This window comes from Microcebus murinus, chromosome 1, assembly GCF_040939455.1.
Source record: "Microcebus murinus isolate Inina chromosome 1, M.murinus_Inina_mat1.0, whole genome shotgun sequence".
Lineage (NCBI taxonomy): Eukaryota > Metazoa > Chordata > Mammalia > Primates > Cheirogaleidae > Microcebus > Microcebus murinus.
The window spans coordinates 62640731-62658460 of record NC_134104.1 but is presented as its reverse complement, the minus strand read 5'-3'; the positions used below and the strand labels follow the sequence as shown (position 1 = coordinate 62658460).

Genomic DNA, 17730 nt, shown 5'->3' with positions numbered 1-17730 from the left:
ACAGCCTTTGTGTAAATTAGAAAAAGCCATCCTTTCCAGGCAGATGCAGTCTTGCAGGTGCAGGGCTTGGCAAGCAGATGGTGCCTTTGGGCAAATTAGAAAAAAGAGCCCCTTCCTTTGGGCACGGGCACTGCCCCTGCCGTGGCACGTGACTTGACAAGGAGACCACAGGTCAATTTCCACTTCCACGTGCCTTCTCAGCTCTGTGCAAAACTGCCCTCCTAGTTCCCAGCAGCGCTTTCTGTAGGGCTCCTACCCACCTGTACGATCCTGTGCCTTCTCCCAGAAGAGTCCTGTGTGATGGCTGACTTGCCAATTTCTGATAAACTAATTCTCAGTAAAGTAGAGGAAAATGACATTTACGAAGTACCTACTAGGTATGAAGGGCTGCCCTAAGGGTTCTCCTATGTATTATCTTAGTAAATCCTCATAGCAACCTTTAAAACAGGTATTATTATCCCAATTTTACAGAGGAGAAAATGGATTCCAACCCTACTGCTCTTTAACCTGTTGTTCCACTCCTTTGAGCCTCTGGTTCTCCTCCCTGCCCAGGGTCTGCTCCTGCTGTACGGTGCCTACGTGGCTGGCCTGACTGACCATGTCAGCTCTCCTCCTGTGAACCAGTCCTTAACCATCATGGTTGGGGTCAACCTCCTGGTACTGGCTGCTGGGCTGCTTTTTGTGGTCACCAGATACTTGCACTCCTGGCCCAACCTGGTCTTTGGACTCACGTCTGGAGGCATCTTCGTTTGCACAACCACAATCAACTGCTTCATCTTCGTTCCCCAGGTATGCTCCAGGAAAAGTCTTGCAGGGATAGTCTTCTTAGTCTCTCCAGCATTTTCATGGGGCACAGAAAATTGCTCATTTTGTTTTCTACTGATAACCCCTCCATGCCATTTGTTGGAGAGTCAGAAGGAAGGCAGAGGATCCTAGTCAGCTGGCCACCTCTGTCCTTCCTCACTGTCCTGGAGTAGGACAGCCTTGCTCCCTGTCACAAGGAGGGCAGGCCAGAGTGGGCCAAGCAGTGGTGGCAACCCCCATTTCCCCTTCATACCCGCAGTGCCTGTTCCTTGGGGGGCTGCCTTGAAGACCTGCTTCTCCGCCCACCCTCCAGTCTGCTGTGCTCATGAAGCCCCCTTCATTTCAATAGTGTCATTTCTTCCACTAGTGTGGGAGTAAGGAAACTTTGTCCTTCCAGTGGGGATTGCAGATTCACAGGGAAAAATCCAGTTGGAACTTCATGATTTAAAATGAATTTCCTTTTTTCTTATTGGAAGAATGTTTATAGAACATTCCTCTTCTTTTTACAACAAGGAGAAATAAAAACTAAATAAAAATATATTTCATATTATGGGGATTAAGAAAAAAATCGAATGAGGGGAGAAGCTAGAAGCAGGAATATCCAGACAGCAAAATAGAAGAAAGAGTCAAAGGGAAAGAAGACGGATCCATAGGCTCAAAGGAGCAAGTGAACTGTAGTGTTCGTGCCACGCCCTAGGGCCCACTGAGCCACAGACATGGAAGTTAATGAACTTGGCATTAGGCACTTTCTTGTTTCCCTCCTAGTTCTCCTTTTCTTTCCCCTGAGGCCTCCTTCACCCCATTCCTCCCTCAAGATCCCATCCTGATCCCCAGTGCACCTTCCAGTTCACTATGAACTACTACGTCCTCACGTCCTCATGAGGGAGCTAACTGATAATTTAAGTGTTGGCGGGAGGGGGAGGGGAAGGTTATAGTGTATTTTTCAAAGAGAGAGTGTACTTTGGGGTGTGATGGTGTAACACAAGCATGAGCCCTTTACTCTTCTTCCTGTTCATAAATTCTCATTAAAATACTCAACAGAATAAATGACTGTGGAAAAGTCTGCTGCAGCAGCACTAGAAACCAAGGATGGATATTGCCTCTGTGCCAGAAACTGGAGGAATCTTTGCCAAATTTTAATTCCAGTTGTAAGAACTGGAATGAAGGAAGCCACTGAGAGCGGAGGCTCATTTGTCTGGGATATAGCAGAAATGGGCTCTGAAAAGCAAGGACTGTTCCTCCCTAGGAGATGGGGATGGTGAGGACAAGTGGGCAGGGGCCTTGGGGAAGACCCTGTGGCCGACATTGTTGATTGTTAACTTCTTTGCCAATGCCTTTCTTCCATGCTTACCTCCACTAGATAGATGGAAAATCTAAACTCTTGCTTTGCCAGCCTCCCCGATAGCTAGCAGTGCCCACATGAGACCATTCTGAACACTAGAGGTTTTCTGGGAGGCTTGTGAGAATGCTTTTGCTTTCCTAAATAAAGTGAGTAGCGTGGCTGATATTGCCCCTTTTATCTTCTTCCTACCTGGAATGTATGTGATACCTGGAGATATAGCAGCTATCTTGTGCTCATGAGGGGAAAGACTAAGAGAATATACTTACTATACCAGGAGAAGACAGCTCTTCCCATGTAGGATTATAAATTTAGGATGAAAGGACCTATGAAGGGAGTCTGCAGTTCACAAGAAAAGAACTACAAATTTCTCATGATTCAGAGAAGGTGCCTTCCTCTGAAGTAGAAGTTTTTAGAAGACATCTGATTTGTCTTGTCAATGGGATTCAGAAAATATTGCCTCTGTTCAAAGCAAACCATGATGAACATAATCTTAGAAATGAAATATTGAATAAGGATGAAAAATTTTGCATTAAATTTAAAACCCCAAGAGAAGCACTGAATAGGCAATTAGACCCTGCAAAATATTGGATTAGTGAATTCATTTAAGGAAACAGAAAGCAAGAAAACAGGTAGAAATGAAAGACTAGATAATAAACTATGGAAAACATCTAGGGATACAATTGAAAGCTAATAGGAGTCTCTGAAAGAGAAACAGAATAATCTGGGGCAGAAGTGATCATCAAGGAACTATGAGAGGAACAGAACGCCTTCCTGATCTCAAACAAGACCAATGTCTGAAAATTAAGTGAATCAGTGACCTCCACGATGTTGCCCTGCTTACAGCTCCTCTGTCCACCCTGCCTCCCACCACTGCCTCCTGGCATCTCAAGCCTCCACCACATACTTTTGGTTCCTCTGGGGTGTAAATCCTCAGCACCTAGGACAGGAGTGACATCTGGGCACTCTCATCTGCACACAAAAGTGCAGGAAGAAGCACAGCTTGAAATCTGACTTCCAGGTTTGCGCTAAGCCACAAGCACTTGATCTGTTGGAATGGGAGTGGACATGGAGTGACTGTGGGGTACAGGAGTGGGGGATGGACGGCGTTGGCCATCTCTTCCCTTCTGTCTGGCTCTACACCTCCTTTCCTGCTAGCTTTCTTGAGCTTCCTTTCCTTTACTCTGTCTTTTCTCTTCTATTTTCTCTCTCATGCTTTTCCCCCACTCCTCTTGAATGTCTGACCATGATGTGAAACAAAAAAATATATCTTATAGTTTGCTGTATTTGATGCTTAGGAGGTAAGTCCTTTTTCAAAATATAAAAGTAACAGGTCTGTCAGTTTTTTGTGTCTTCCTCTCAGGCTCAGAGGTGAGAAAGAATCTCCCTGTGAGACTTGCCCTGTGTGTTCCCTGGAGAATAAGACAGCTGAGTAAATCTGGAAAAGCGCGTGAGGGGAAGGGAGTTCTGCCGCAAGGTGGGCTTCCCCCTTCCCACTGAGCTTTCAGACTGGATGCCATGGGAGGGGCTTGTGAAAGCAAAGGCACAGGTGCCCCCCGGGGCAGCCAGGCGGCGCCAGAGAGCTGGGTGACATGGGTGACGCTACTGAAGAGGCAGGTGCACCAAGAAGCATTCTACACAGGCCCTCAGGAAATGCCCGAGTGTTTATGCCAAGCACTGGCAGTAATCAGCCAGCCTCTGCTTTTGTGACCTGAATGTGACCCCTCCTCCACCCCTCCACTTCCTCTGAGAGGCAGGCAGGTCCTGAGGTAGCACATTGTTTTCTCTAAGCCCCACAGTGTTTCATCTGCTCCTCCGGGAAGGCACTTGGGACTTTCTGGGGAAGACCCTCCCCAGCCTGCCTGAGAACTCGGTGACACCTTCTCAGAAAATGGGGCATTTGAGCTCAGTCCTGAAGGAATACTAAGAGTTCACTGAGCAGATGGGAGGAGGACAGGGGGTGGCATTTCAGATGGGATAACATAACAACCGAGGCAGAGAGGCCGGGAGAGAATAGGGTGTGTTTGGAGCACAAACAGAAATAAGGGGAGAATGACAAGAGGTGAAAGGGCACAGACGGGGAGCCTCTGAGGGCCCAGGAGTGTCCTGTTAAAGACTCCGCATATTATCCCACTGCATTAGTTTCCTATTGCTGCTGTAATAAATTACCACAATTTTAGTGGCTTAAAATAATTGAAATTTGTTAATTTACAGTTCCGGAGAACAAAAATCTGAAATGGGTCTTATTTGGCTAAAATCAAGATGTCAGTAGATTGGTATTCCTTCTGGAGACTCCAGGGCAGAATCTGTTTCCTTGTTTTTTCCAGCTTCTAGAAGTCACCTGCATTCTTTGGTTCATTGTCCCTTCCTCCAACTTCTGAGCCAGCAGTGTGGCATATTCAAATCTCACTCTCTAACCTCTGTTTTTATTGTCACATCCCCTTCTCTGACTCTGACCCTCCTGCCTCCCTCTTGTAATTACACTGGGCCCACCTAGATAATCCAGACTCATCTCCCCATCTCAAAATCTTGAACTTGTTCCCATTTGCAAAGTTCCTTTTGCCATGTAAGGTAGCATATTCACAGGTTCCAGGGATTAGAGGCCAATGAACATCTTAGAGAGGCCATTATTCAGCCTACCATACCCACATAACCCAGAGGCTGAGAAAGCCAGAATGTGCCAGTCCTTCTGAAAAGTCAAGTCTTGAGGACCAGCATCTTCACAAAGAAGGAATTAAGGGAGGTGGGGGGAGCTTTAGTTACAGAGTACCTGACTTGACTCCACCTGGCTAGCGTAGGGCCCAAAGGCCCTGGAAGTGCCCTTATGCCAATGCTGAGCTGTTCTTCCAGCAGCCCTGCAGAGAGGCCTCAGACTGGAGGTGCTAGGGGAAAGAAAAAAAATCTGGGCCGGGCGTGGTGGCTCACGCCTGTAATCCTAGCACTCTAGGAGGCTGAGGTGGGCGGATTGCTCGAGGTCAGGAGTTCAAAACCAGCCTGAGCAAGAGCAAGACCCCATCTCTACTATAAATAGAAAGAAATTAATTGGCCAACTAATATATATAGAAAAAATTAGCTGGGCATGGTGGCGCATGCCTGTAGTCCCAGCTACTCAGGAGGCTGAGACAGCAGGATTGCTTGAGCCCAGGAGTTTGAGGTTGCTGTGAGCTAGGCTGGCACCACGGCACTCACTCTAGCGTGGGCAACAAAGCAAGATTCTGTCTCAAAAAAAAAAGAAAAAGGAAAATCTGTACTGCTAAGGAAGGGAGCTGCTGAGCAGCAGCAGAAACACTGCAACATTGCCAGGGTCAGTGCTAGGAGAGTAACCCTAGTCTGCTCCATCCACCAAGACCAGAGAGTGACCGTGTGGTGTTGGCTTTCACTGGTTCCTGAGTAGGGTGGTGAGCTGACAGCATCCTTCAGAAGGGAGGGCGCCTTCCAGAAGGGCATCTGAGTTGACATTCCTAGCTTGACCCTGCACAAGTCACACAGGCTCCTGACACCATGAAGGACTCATGCTGAGTCAGCAGAGGACCCAAGGGGACTTGGGTGAGAATGTGGTATTGAAATTGATGGTAGGACTTAGAATTCCATCTAAGCTTTATGGAATTTGGGTTACACCCCATAGTCAGAGGTAATAAATGTTTGATGAGTGAACGGGGAAATTCCAGGTTCCTTTCAAGGCTACCCACGGATACCTCAGCATCATTTCTAGAACTAAGGTGTCAGAGTCCCCAGAATTTGCCACTAGGACATTTACTTATGGAGATTTCTAAGGGAAAAAAGAAGTCTCCACCATTGTGGCCTCCTCTGTCAGTCACATCTGGAATTCCCCAGGTAGAGACAGCGTCCCAAAGGCTTGGGAGGACACCTGTGTGTGAGTGTTCTGTGTTCAGCCCCATCCCTGCTAAACTAAATCAGCCCACACTTCCACAGATTGTTTCTCAAGACCAGTTTCTCAAGACCAGCATCTTCACAAAGAAGGAATTGAGGGAGGTGGGGAGCTTTAGCCACAGAGTACCTGACTTGACTCCACCTGGCTAGCGTAGGTGTTCAGCTCCATCTGAAGAACCTTCCCGAGGACCCCCCCACAGTGAACAGTCTCTCTCTTCATGTGTGAGGACATGAGGTGGGGCACGGTGCCCTGGTTACAGCTGGGGTTCTGCTGATAACTCATTTTGTGAGCTTAGACAGTCACGTTCCCTTTGAATCCTTCGTTTGTCAAGGAAAAAAGAGAATCAGATCTCAGACCTAATGTTCTATCATATGTATTGACATTTGTGCTTCTCTTTTTGAGCCTTAATAATTGACTTGTGTTAGAAGTCCACCAGCAAGGAACTGGGGTTTCAGTAGAAGTTAGCACACCATTAGTGAACAAACGAAAAATAATTAAGAACAGTTGCACACAACTAGAAATGGTTTCACTGGAAATATATGGTGTTTAGATTGCTTAACCCTGTGATAGCTCCCAAACACTGGTTTTAGAATATGGCTCTGGAAGGAGAGTTCAACTCTGGTTTTCTTTGATCAGTTTGGCAAGGGGTAGGTAGATGGGCTAAGGTTGTTGTATTTCACCTACCTGTCATCTTCCTTTGGTGTTTTCTAAAACTATCCAACCTTAACGTTCTCTGTACCTTCTGTCATTACTGTCTGCGAGCTCTCCAGAGTAAAGTGCGTTCTGAGGAGAGGACAGCTTGCGCACATGTGTATCTGTGACAGTGTCATTCCCTGGTGTTAATGACAAAGAGTGAGAGAATGTGCTTCTTGGTGTGTAATTAAATAAGTAACGTGTGTTCTTTTATCTAACAGCTGAAGCAATGGAAGGCATTTGAAGAGGAAAACCAAACAATCAGACGCATGGCCAAATATTTCAGCACTCCCAGCAAAAGCTTCCATACCCAGTGTGGTGAGGAACAGAACTGCCACCCGAGAGGAGAGAAGAGTTCCATGGAGAGGCTCCTCACGGAAGTAAGCTACACCTTGCCTGGCGGATTCCCTGCAAAGAACTTCAGCCCTGCATCGGTGGCCCCCAGATGCTCTCATTGCTCTCATCCTCTCTTCCTTCCATCTTCCCACCTCCCTGAACAGCAAGCAAAGCCTCAGCACTTCCCCATCCACCTCATTCATTCAGTGAACAGAGATATGTGGAGTCACTCCTGTGTGCCAGGCATTGTGCCAAGTGCTGATGAACAAAATCTTAGTTCCTACCCACATGAAGCTCACTGTTGAGTGGAGGAAACAAACATATAAATTGTGATAAGGAACAATGATATGGAACATAAACATAAATTATGGAGGAAAAAATCAGGGTGGTAAGGGCAATGGAACCTAATATAGAGCAGTCAAAAAAGATTCTCTGAGCTGACAGCTGAAGGTTAAGTACAAAGTGGTTGGTCAGGCAAGGAGTACAGGGAAAAGCATTCCAAGGAGGAGGAACAGCATTGTAAAGGCCCTGAGCTGTAGTGGACACTGGCTTCTGGGTGACGCTGTCTTCACATAGAGTAGTGCCTTCATGTCCAAGATTTTATGGAACCCTGACTCTCTTTCTCAGGTGCTGACTAGAGATTTCAATCATCCAATCAGCCCACTGAGTCCAGACATACCTACAGATGGAGAAGGGGACTAACCAAGGGGGGCTAACCAAGGGCTTCTGCATGTTCTTGTAGCACCAAGGGGAACCAGGCAGCCCCTAGTTGTTCTTTCTTCTGTGCTGGAGCCAGAGCTGGCCCCTCTCCCAGACTCAGGCAGTGCTGTGCAGGCTTGAAGAAGCACGTGGAAAAGCTTGAGGGCTGCATTGACTCAGAAAGAAGGCACAGGGCCCAGAGGAATTAGTCAGTATTTTGACACTAATTGAATTACATTCCATATTTTCTTCAGTTCAGAACATAGCTAAGTAGGTGCTATTTGGGAAACTGTTTTATTGTAATGGGACTGCCACCTGGGTGTTAACAGTCCCTGGTGAGAGGATGGTGTGATGGGGACCTATGAAACACAACAGATGCAGGGGCCCAGTCTGCCTAGGCACCACTGTCCCTGCCCCCTACTCTCCCACAATGTCCCCTTGGTTCTGGACATTTTTTGTCCATCAGAGCACTACCTCTCCTTCTCTTTACTAGGTATGAAGCATTCAGGACATTATTTCAAAGCCAGATTTCTGCCCACCTGGCAAGGGAGTAGCATTGCCTTTGATACTCTGTGAAGTATCAAAGAAGCATTTTTTTCGCAGCTAAACAGGAGCCCAGAAACTTGGCTAGAACAGCCAGGATGGTTTTCATTCACGATCAGTTAATGCTGGAACAGCCAAGTGGACTGACTCTTTAGCCTTATGGTAATGTGCGACGTGCTTTTTGTGCTTCTGCCACGCTGCCCTGCTTCCCACGCAGGGACTCAGTCTGCTCTATTCAAAACGATGCTTTGAGTCTCCAGAGGAAGGGCCCTCAATGGGTACAGACGCACAGGCAGTAAAAAGCTGGCCTTCCCAGCACGTGCCACACCTGGAACACCTTCCACAGAACAGGCCCGAGAACCAGCAGCCAGTCCTGGGGCCCCGTGGCAGGCCTAGAGAGGATCCAGTAGCTGCGTCCCCAGCTCCAGTGCTGCCCATTAGATACAAATCCCTCCCGGCCTCAGTATGTGCACAAACCTGGCCCAGCTCACGGCTTGCAGTTCCCTCCTATGCAGCCCCTCGGCCACCCCCGTGCCCTTCCTTTTACTTTCTCATGGGCTGGGCTGTCTATCTTCTCATTCTTGCCTCTCTTGCCCCTGTGGCCAAGGGTCCCCTAGAAGCTGGTTGGGGTGGCATCTGTCACTGACTTCCCTGTCAGAGCGAAGGCCAGCAGACAGATCCTTCTACCTTGTACAGCCAAGGAAACCCACCCATTACTTTTCTTCCTTGAACCATAGAAACAAGAGGAAGATTCCATTTCTGCTTACGGCCTGCACCCTGTGAACCACGCCAGTGATCATTTTGCTTCCCACAGTGTGCCAAAAGTAATCATTAACAAGCTCATTGCGATGCAGCTGCCACCGCAGGTCAGAATTTGGTCTCACAAGGGCCTCACGCCACGCCTCTGTTAGTATGCAGCCATGAGAATAACAGCCCCACTTCCTTTTCTGGAAGAAGGGAAATTGACTGTTTAGGTTGACATTTCTAAGTCTGTCGGCAGCCAGCTTCAGATGTTTGGTTTGCTGGGAGAAGCATATTCTTCCCAACTCAGTGTTTATGCTGTTTTTCTATACTCAAAGGAGTTTGTGGATGAAGCACAAAAACGCAGTTCTCTGATTTCACTGGCTGGAGCGTTTGTCATGAGCTGACGGCTTCTTCCCAACTCTGTGAGGCAATGGTGGCCTGGGAAGCCAGCGTGAGACTGCGCAGGGTGGGCTTCAGGAGCAGGGACTTGGGGAGGAGGGGGGACTTGGGGTCCCTGCTGTGCAGCCATCACAGTCACCCCATGAGATCCTGGGGGGAGAGAGAGCAGGCACAGCCCAGGTATGCTGAAGAGGCCGAGTGTCTCCTGTTACTCATCCACGCTGCTCCTAGCGAGTCCTTGAGTCATCTGCCCTCACCCAGCAACGCCCGGACCTTCCCGCTCCGCAGCTGGGGAGAACAGGCATGCGGGCGCTCAGCTGCTGAAAGTCCCCTCCGCCTTATTCATCCCTCACTCACTGCTCCTGGCCTGTGTCCTGGTGGTAAAGAAGTCGACTTAAACCAGGGTGAAACTGGGAATACTGACGATCAGTGGGTCTGCCTGGGGAGTTGCTAGTCAGAATACTGGACTATTTTACTGAAGCTACTGCTCCCTTAGATCTGGATCCCTAAAGATCCAGAAAGGATCATTTCTGGGCAACTCTCCCATGTAAAAAACTTGAGAAGAAACCACAGGTTCAATCCACAAGCAGCTTGTATTAGTTATCCCAAAAAGGGGACATCCTTTTGTTTCTAGGGCATCACTAATGTATTAATATGTCCAAATGCTCATCCTCAGTTTCTAAAGGGCATGACAGCAAAGAGGCAGCATTTTGGTGTTCAGACAAGACTCCCTAGAACATATGCTTATGTTTTTGCCTTCCACAAACCCTTAATGCCATGTCATCTGCCCCAAGACCAGCTGTTGCCCACAAGCTCTCATCCCTGCTCCTTTGCCTTTAAGCATAAGAAATTTCCAAAGGTGGACACGCAGTCTGAGCTAGAGAATCAGCTGCTGCATGAAGGAAAGATGTCCGGCTTTAGTCATTCCCTGTACACCCATTGCCAACCCTCCTTCTCCTACTTTGTGCCCCAGAACTTGCAGTTAGGACAGATGCATCTCTGCAGCTGTCATCTGCCAGCCCTCCTGGGCATAGCCTGTTGATCAGCTAACACCTGTGCAGCAGGTAAGCACTTCAGTAGCAGAACTGCTCCAGCCTCATTCATCTGCTGGACTCCATTCTAGGTCTGTTGAATCAAGCTGTCAGGGACTTAGGCCCAACATAAATATATATTTTTTAAGTTTCTCCAATAGCTCTGATGCATGTAATTCTTTAGGAGATACTGACAGCCAGTATTGCCTATGGTAGCTTTGGCCTCTCACCGCCAGATGTCCAGCCTAGGGAGGTGATGACAACAACCTGAGATTCTCTTTGGCCCCTCCTGGCTCCAGTCTTATGTGTTTGGGCCCAGGAACCTCCACCCTTTTCCCTGTTCTTTCCATTTTCTAGGCTGTTTAGCAAGAGCCAAAATACTTATTTCCCCATTTGTTCATCCCCTGGGATATGCTTCAGATTTGTCTGTATTTTACACAAGCGTGATAAACCTCGAGCTGAACAGTCACAGACATCATTCAGGCTGGTGTCTTGCAGAATGACCTGACCCCCTGAGTTCTGGGGAAGGAGGGGGGTGTGTGCACCCAAGCAGCTTGGCTGTGACTCCACTGCCTGGGGTACAAGGGGAGATGAAGACAACAACAATAATTTGTGGCTATTCATTGAGCCTCATCCCTGCAGTTATTGTGCGTATCAACTCATTTCACCTGGCAGAGGTACCGCCTCAGAGCCTGAGGCCACCAGCCAATACATTGGAAGAACTAGAACTTAAACCAAGGTCTTCTGAAGCCTCATTTTCTCCACCCTGGGAGGTAGTATGGAACCCCCAGCAGCATCTTTCGTTAATGTTTTTACTTTTATTTTACAGAAAAATGCTGTGATTGAAAGCCTGCAGGAACAAGTAAACAATGCCAAAGAGAAGCTAATGAGGCTGATGTCTGCTGAGTGCAACTACGACCTCCCAGCATGGGCTGCCCCACCTGCCTCCTCCCAGAGCAAGGACGTGCAGACAGCATCCTCTGCCCAGCGGCCTTTGGAATGCCCCACTGGCTCTCAGAATGATACCGGCGTGGCCGCCCAGGACTCCCAGCGTGGCTCGGTGCCCTCCTTAGGTGTGCAGAGCCTTGAGGAGCCTGAGAAGGACACCAGCCCCGCCCCAGGACAGCAGGAGAAGATGTCTGACTTAAAAGACTTTTCTGATCATTTAGACTCAAGGTGTAGCCAGAAGCCACAGGCTGAGCAAAGCCAGAATACAGAAAGAGGAGAGCAGGTACCCATGGCCCCCAGCCACGGTCTCCTACAAGGTAGAGGGGGCTCTGATACTCAGAGACAGAGGCAGCTGGAGAACTCAGAGGAGCCCCCGCAGCGGCTGTCAAGGGTCAATTCAGTGATCAGGGAGAAACTTCAGGAAGTCTTACAAGATCTGGGCCTGGGTCCCGAGGCTCCACTCCCCTCCTCCCCGTCTCATCCCCAGCAGCCCTGGAAGATCAATGCTGCCTTCAGACCCCAGAAGATGCCCCTCTGCAAGGAGCTGGGCTTCAGCCCCTACATGGTTAGGAGAAGGCGGGCGGCTCGGCAGGCCTGCTCACGCCTTCCTGGCTCTGTACCCTCCTATGTGGGGCGTCAGGCAAACAGGCCTGTTTCTGGGGCACAAAGTGGGCTGAAGGGGCAGAATGGGGACAGCCCCAGCCTGGCTCCCCAAACTGCTGACTCCGGGGTTACTAGACCTTCTTCCAGGAAGCCTTCTCTACTTCCGGATCCTCAAGGCGGGCTGAGCACCCTGGAGGGCAACAAACAAAGCCAGAGAGATCCGCAGGGGTCTGGAGGGAGCAATGCAGCCTTTCCTTACCAGCCTTCTGGTTCTGGCCGGGCACAGAGTCCTGCTGCCCCACGCCTACCCAGAGCCTCGCCAGACTTGCCAGGGCAGTGGCAGCTGCGGCCCCCAGCATCCCCACGCTGTCCCTCCCTGTCTTCTCAGTACGACTACTTGGACACTGAGTCCAGCAGCTCAGATGAGTTCTTCTGCCGCTGCCACCGGCCCTACTGTGAAATCTGCTTCCAGAGCTCCTCTGACTCTAGTGACACATCAGACACTGAGCCCGAGCCTGCCAGGGGGCTGGCTTCCTGGGAAAAGCTGTGGGCCCGCTCCAAGCCCATCGTGAACTTCAAAGATGACTTGAAACCCACACTGGTGTGAAAAGCAGCAGAGCTAGGTCTGGAGACAGAGGCCAGTGCAGGAGAGGCCGTAACAAGGCCCGCAGGCAGACAGCCAGTGTCTGGTCTTCAGGGAACAGACCAGTGCCCTGCATTCAGCCAGCTCATAACGTGTTCAGCTGTGCCCTGGCCATGCTCACTGTGAGCACTTCTTGATCTATAAAAAGAAGGGTATTGCCTGTCTCGTTACTACCTCACAGCATCACTTAGAAGACTCCAGTTGGGTGACTATAAAAGATACTGACTCCTTAGATGAAAGGTGCTAAATGAACACATAGGGTTTTCCATCCGGGTCAGCCTGCATTCTATAAAACTATTAATATACACCAGGTAGGTGGCTAGGAGGACAGACAGATGGAGAAATGGATGGGAAATTTCTGTAAAACCTGAGTCGTGGGGTCCAACTGGCTTTTTGGTAGACAGACCTGCCCGGAATATAAGTCTCCTAAATCCTGGAAGGTGGTGGTTTTGTTTCCGCTGAAGGCTGTGCAGAGCACCACACCTAGATTCCAGCTTCTGGCCAGACTCAGCTCAGAGCCACCACGACACCACTATTTCTTATTCACGTCTTTCCACTATTACGTCACCTCACCGTTATCCCTGAGACACCCAGATTTCCAGGCACCCACAGGCACCCCAGATCTCTCTCCTGGGCTCAGTAGTGCCTGAGACCCAGACTGTGCCCTGGTCTTATGGCCCAACCCTTTGACTCTCCCAGTGGTGCAGTTTTGGGCTGGGGGAAGGGCATACCGGCAGTCTCTGGCCGGGAGGGGAGGCCCTACTATTCCAAAGGTGCTTTGGGTGCCACTGGGATCACATGACTACCAACAGACACATAAGCCTGGAAGCCAGATGGGGAAACTGGTAGGAAGAAATGGGGGCAAGAAGACAGGACACAAAAGAGGGTTTGAACGTTTAACTTGAGCCTGGCACAGTAGTTGGCTATGTCGAATTTCAGTGATTCCTTAGGATAACCCTGTGAAGTAGATGCTCTCATTTTTACAGATGGGGAACATGAGGCTTAGAGGAAGGACATAACTTCCCCCGGTGTCTGTCACACTGCTGGAGAGTGGCCGATAGAGGACTCACACACAGCTCCTGGGACTCCAAGTTGGGGGGTTTCCCTGGGGACACGACTCCTCACTCCCTCTGGGAGTGGCATGCAGGCTTGGTAGCCAGATAATAAAGCAAGGCCTGATGAGAACTGCAGTCCAGGGTGACAAAACCGGTTCTTCCCTCCGGGATCAGGTCTCCACCTCCCACTGCCACGGGGCACACCCGCACCTCCCCTCCCGCAGGAGCCAGGGAGCTTGCAAAGGATGAGCACCAGGAACTTCGCTGCCACCAAAGCCACAGGGAGAGCACAGCGGGGGCCGCTTTGCTTGCTGCGGAGCTGGTTGTCGTGAACACGCCGTCCGGCCCCCAGTCCCGCATGTGCATCTGTGGGTGTGCACGTGTTTGTGTGAAGGAGTTCGGGCCTTGTTAGATATGCTCAGAGGAGGCATTTGGCTTTAAATGTCTTATAGATTCATCGTGGACTCTCGAGGCTGCCGACACCCCATGATTCTCCAGCCACTGGGCCAGGAGAGCCTCCTGGCAGCACAGCTTCTTCTATCACCTACTTTTAAATATGAATTTCATAATTTATTCTGTGTGGATTTGTAGTTTGTTCTGTGTTTCCAGGTGGTACCTTAATAAAAGAGAAGGCAAATCTCTTCAGCAATTTTAGTCTTGGGTTGGGGAGGAAGGGCCCGGAGAAGACTGAACCACCCAAAGGAGAGGAAGCACGGAAGCCATCAGATCAGAGTTGCTGCTGGGCTCCCCTGGGTTCCAAGTGTATCTTCTACCAAACTTCCTTTTGTAACACATTCCTGTGAAGCATCTTATCCCAGAAACACTCCCCCCACTGGAGAGAGGAAACACTGGAGACCCTGGCCTCTTCCCACCCCTGGGAGTCCTGTGTCTGGGATTCCCTTCAGCTCCCTCCCCACCCCAGTATGCCGCCACTAGCACCCCACTGTCCATTAATACAGATCCTGCAGGCTCTAAACCTGGAAATCCTTTTTGCCAAGAAGCAGCTTCTCACACTGCTTCTAGACCTTCAGTCCCACCATCCCAGCCCTTCCACTACCTCGATCCTTTTATCTAGAATTCCTTTCCCCACTTTGTGCACCTTGTGAATTAGTCATTCTTCAATTCTCAGGTGGAGCATATGTTCTCTCTTCAGCCTTTCCCAAACATCCCCAGATAAAATCAATAGATCCCCTAGTTAAATAAGGAAGAATATTTGGTGGTTCATGTCTTGGACTCAGCTGTATGGAGGCTTCTATCATCCATTTGACCTCGAATGACTTTGTAACCCTTGCCAGACCTGCTTGAAAAGATAGAGAATCTACCCTGAATATTCCTTATTTACCATTTGGTTTGAAAGCTATGTACCAAATACCATGACTGCCTGCCACAAAATACTATCTCGAAATCGAGTGTTCATTCTGTGTACCAGTCCTCTCCAGCTCCTTTCCTAAATCTTTTACCTAAGATCAGCTAATCCAGTGATGAGATTCTTAAAGGGCAGAGTGTTCAGGATTTGTGGAATGCTCTCAGTTGTCATACTCTTGAGGAAAGGGCAGTAAATTGTGCAAAGGAATCTAAGAAAAGTAAACATTCCCTCTGCTGCTGTCATCCAGGCTATTACAAGTCTCTGTTGGTACTAAGGTGTGGCACTGAGCCAGGCCTGACTCTGACCCTAGTACATGTTCTCTGCTGATTGAAAATCTTGGGATTGGAGGTGTCTATCCTGATCCCAAAGTCTTTTCCTGTCTCCTGGCCTGTCCCAACCCCTCCTAAAGAATCAACTTGGACTTCCTGGAGTTCAAAGAGGAGAAAAAAGTATCAGATGTAGGGGGCCTGTTTTTGTTTTTGTTCTTTAATTTTTTAGAGACAAGTTCTTGCTATGTTGCCAAGGTTGGCCTCAAACTCCTAGGCTCAAGCAGTCCTCCCACCCAGCCTTCCAAGTAGCTGGAAAAACAGGCATGAGCCACTGTGCCTAGCTGTAGGAGGCCTGTTTTGAAAGAACCACATCACTTTGATAATGTGTCATGGGATTAGAGAAAAAAATAACAAATAAATAAAAAACAAACAAAAAGAACCATATCACTTTGAAAGTGAAAAAGAGAAAAGTCCATCCAAGTTCTATAAAAATCTCTTCTGTCTGTATTTATTACATTATGTTTAGATGTGTCTCCTCCACAAATTGCAAGTTCCTGAAAGCATTCAGCATGTCTTCTTCATCTTGTATCTCCTCTAAATTAGCCAGTAGAGAGCTTTGCACAAACTAGAAGCCCAGCAAATGCTTGATGGGTGGATTTCTGGGTAGATAAATGAGTGAAACAGAGGAAGGCAAAGACCCTGTTCTGAGACCAGCACAGAGCCACAGAAAGGGAGACAGAGCCATCTGGTTCCACTACCTTCCAATGAGTTAAAGCATGAAACATCACTAACAGACCCAGACGTAACTGAATTCTGAAAAGGACAGGACTTCAAGTCTCTTGGGGGAGGTGGGAGAGGATGATGGAGTTACTAGAAGAGAAGCTTCTTTTGATAGGGGTCTTCTCTTAAAGATGCTTTTGTCGCAGGCTTGTTCATGGGTAACAAGCAGTATTAGCAGGAGGGCGTCTGCCCATCTTCATCACCAGCTCCTTCCTGGGTCCCCTTTCTCAGAATCCCAAACAAAGCAGTTTCTCCACTCCCTCTGGCTGCTGCACTTTCCCCAGTAACTCTGTCTGGGCTCTGCTAAGGGGAGATTTGATGCAACAGTGGTGTTTAGGAGGCTGAAAGCACGAAGGAGCTTACAGCTTTGTCCTCAGACTTTGCTCTCCCTGATACCTCTGATACCTTCCTCCCTGAAACATTCCTGATGTTAGTATCCCCAACCAAACCCCATGTGAAAGGGGAACACCTTGGGATGTTCCATTCACTGCGGAGGTCATAAAAAGGACATGCCAGTGTCACAAGGCTAAATAACCTCCTGTGAGTTTGAGTAGGTCTGTGTCAGGGTTTCGCAAGACACAGAGGCTCAGAGAACAAGTGCTTGGCAGAGGCCCTGGAAATGTCTGTGGGTGAGAAAAGCAGAAGGATAGGGGAAAAGGACAAGAAGTCCAAAGAATGAAGAGAGACAAGAGGGAGATGTGAAGGAGGGAACCAGGCAAAGAGCAAAAGGCATCCTTGGTCAGTAGACGGTTCGTGGCAATTGTCAGTCATGCAAATAAATGTGCTGGCTCCAGTTCTGAGTTGAGAGAAGGTGAGCCTCGCATATGTGACTACTGGTTCATCTCTCCACTTTCCCCACTAGACTGTGAGCTACTTGAGCCTAGAACTTGTTATCATTACGTTGGAATTTCCCACACCTAGCACATGGTCGCCCAGCAAATGTTTGTCAAAAGGACTCAATCAAGGGAAGAGTGGCTGAGCCAGATCCTAGCAATCTGGGAGGCCAAGGTGGGAGGATTGTTGAGCTCAGGAGTTCAACACCAGTCTGGGCAAAAGTGAACCCCCCCCATTTCTACCAAAAAGAAAAAAACAAAACCCAGCTGGGTGTTATAGTGTGCACTGGCAGTCCCAGCTACCGAGGAGGCTGGGACAGAAGGATCACTTACAGCCCAGGAGTTGGAGCTTGCAGTGAGCTATAAAGACATCAATGCACTCTACCCAGGGACATAGTGAGACAGTGTCTCAACAACAATAACAAAAAAATCAAGGGGGACCACAGTGAGGTAGCTCACAATAGTTCACCTAGGAAGCAGGGTTTAGGTATCTCATCAGCTTATTTGATGGATGACAGTGTTGATGATTCACCTAAGTTTAAAGTTGCTGTGATAATAACTGAATCTTTTGTCAAAAGAAACCATTTTAGATGGGCTCTCTTCTCCATTAATTTTTTTTTTTTTTTTTTTTTTTTTTGAGACAAGGTCTTGCTCTGTCACCCAGGCTACAATGCAGTGGTGTCATTGTAGCTCACTGCAATCTCAAATTACTGGGTTCAAGCAATCCTGCCTCAGCCTCCCAAATAGCTAGGA

At 48.7% G+C, this 17730-nt stretch overlaps 1 protein-coding gene across 1 annotated transcript in view; it reads left to right on the top strand.

The window, feature by feature from the left end:
• The window catches only part of GPR156 (G protein-coupled receptor 156), an 87686-nt gene extending 73317 nt beyond the window's left edge, over positions 1–14369 (top strand). Inside the window, exons 8-10 of the mRNA XM_012780562.3 lie at positions 553–789; positions 6950–7108; positions 11310–14369. Coding sequence (XP_012636016.2) covers positions 553–789; positions 6950–7108; positions 11310–12638 — 1725 coding nt within the window. The 3' untranslated portion in view covers positions 12639–14369. The remainder of the gene's footprint in view (positions 1–552; positions 790–6949; positions 7109–11309) is intronic.
• Positions 14370–17730: the final 3361 nt, after the last annotated feature.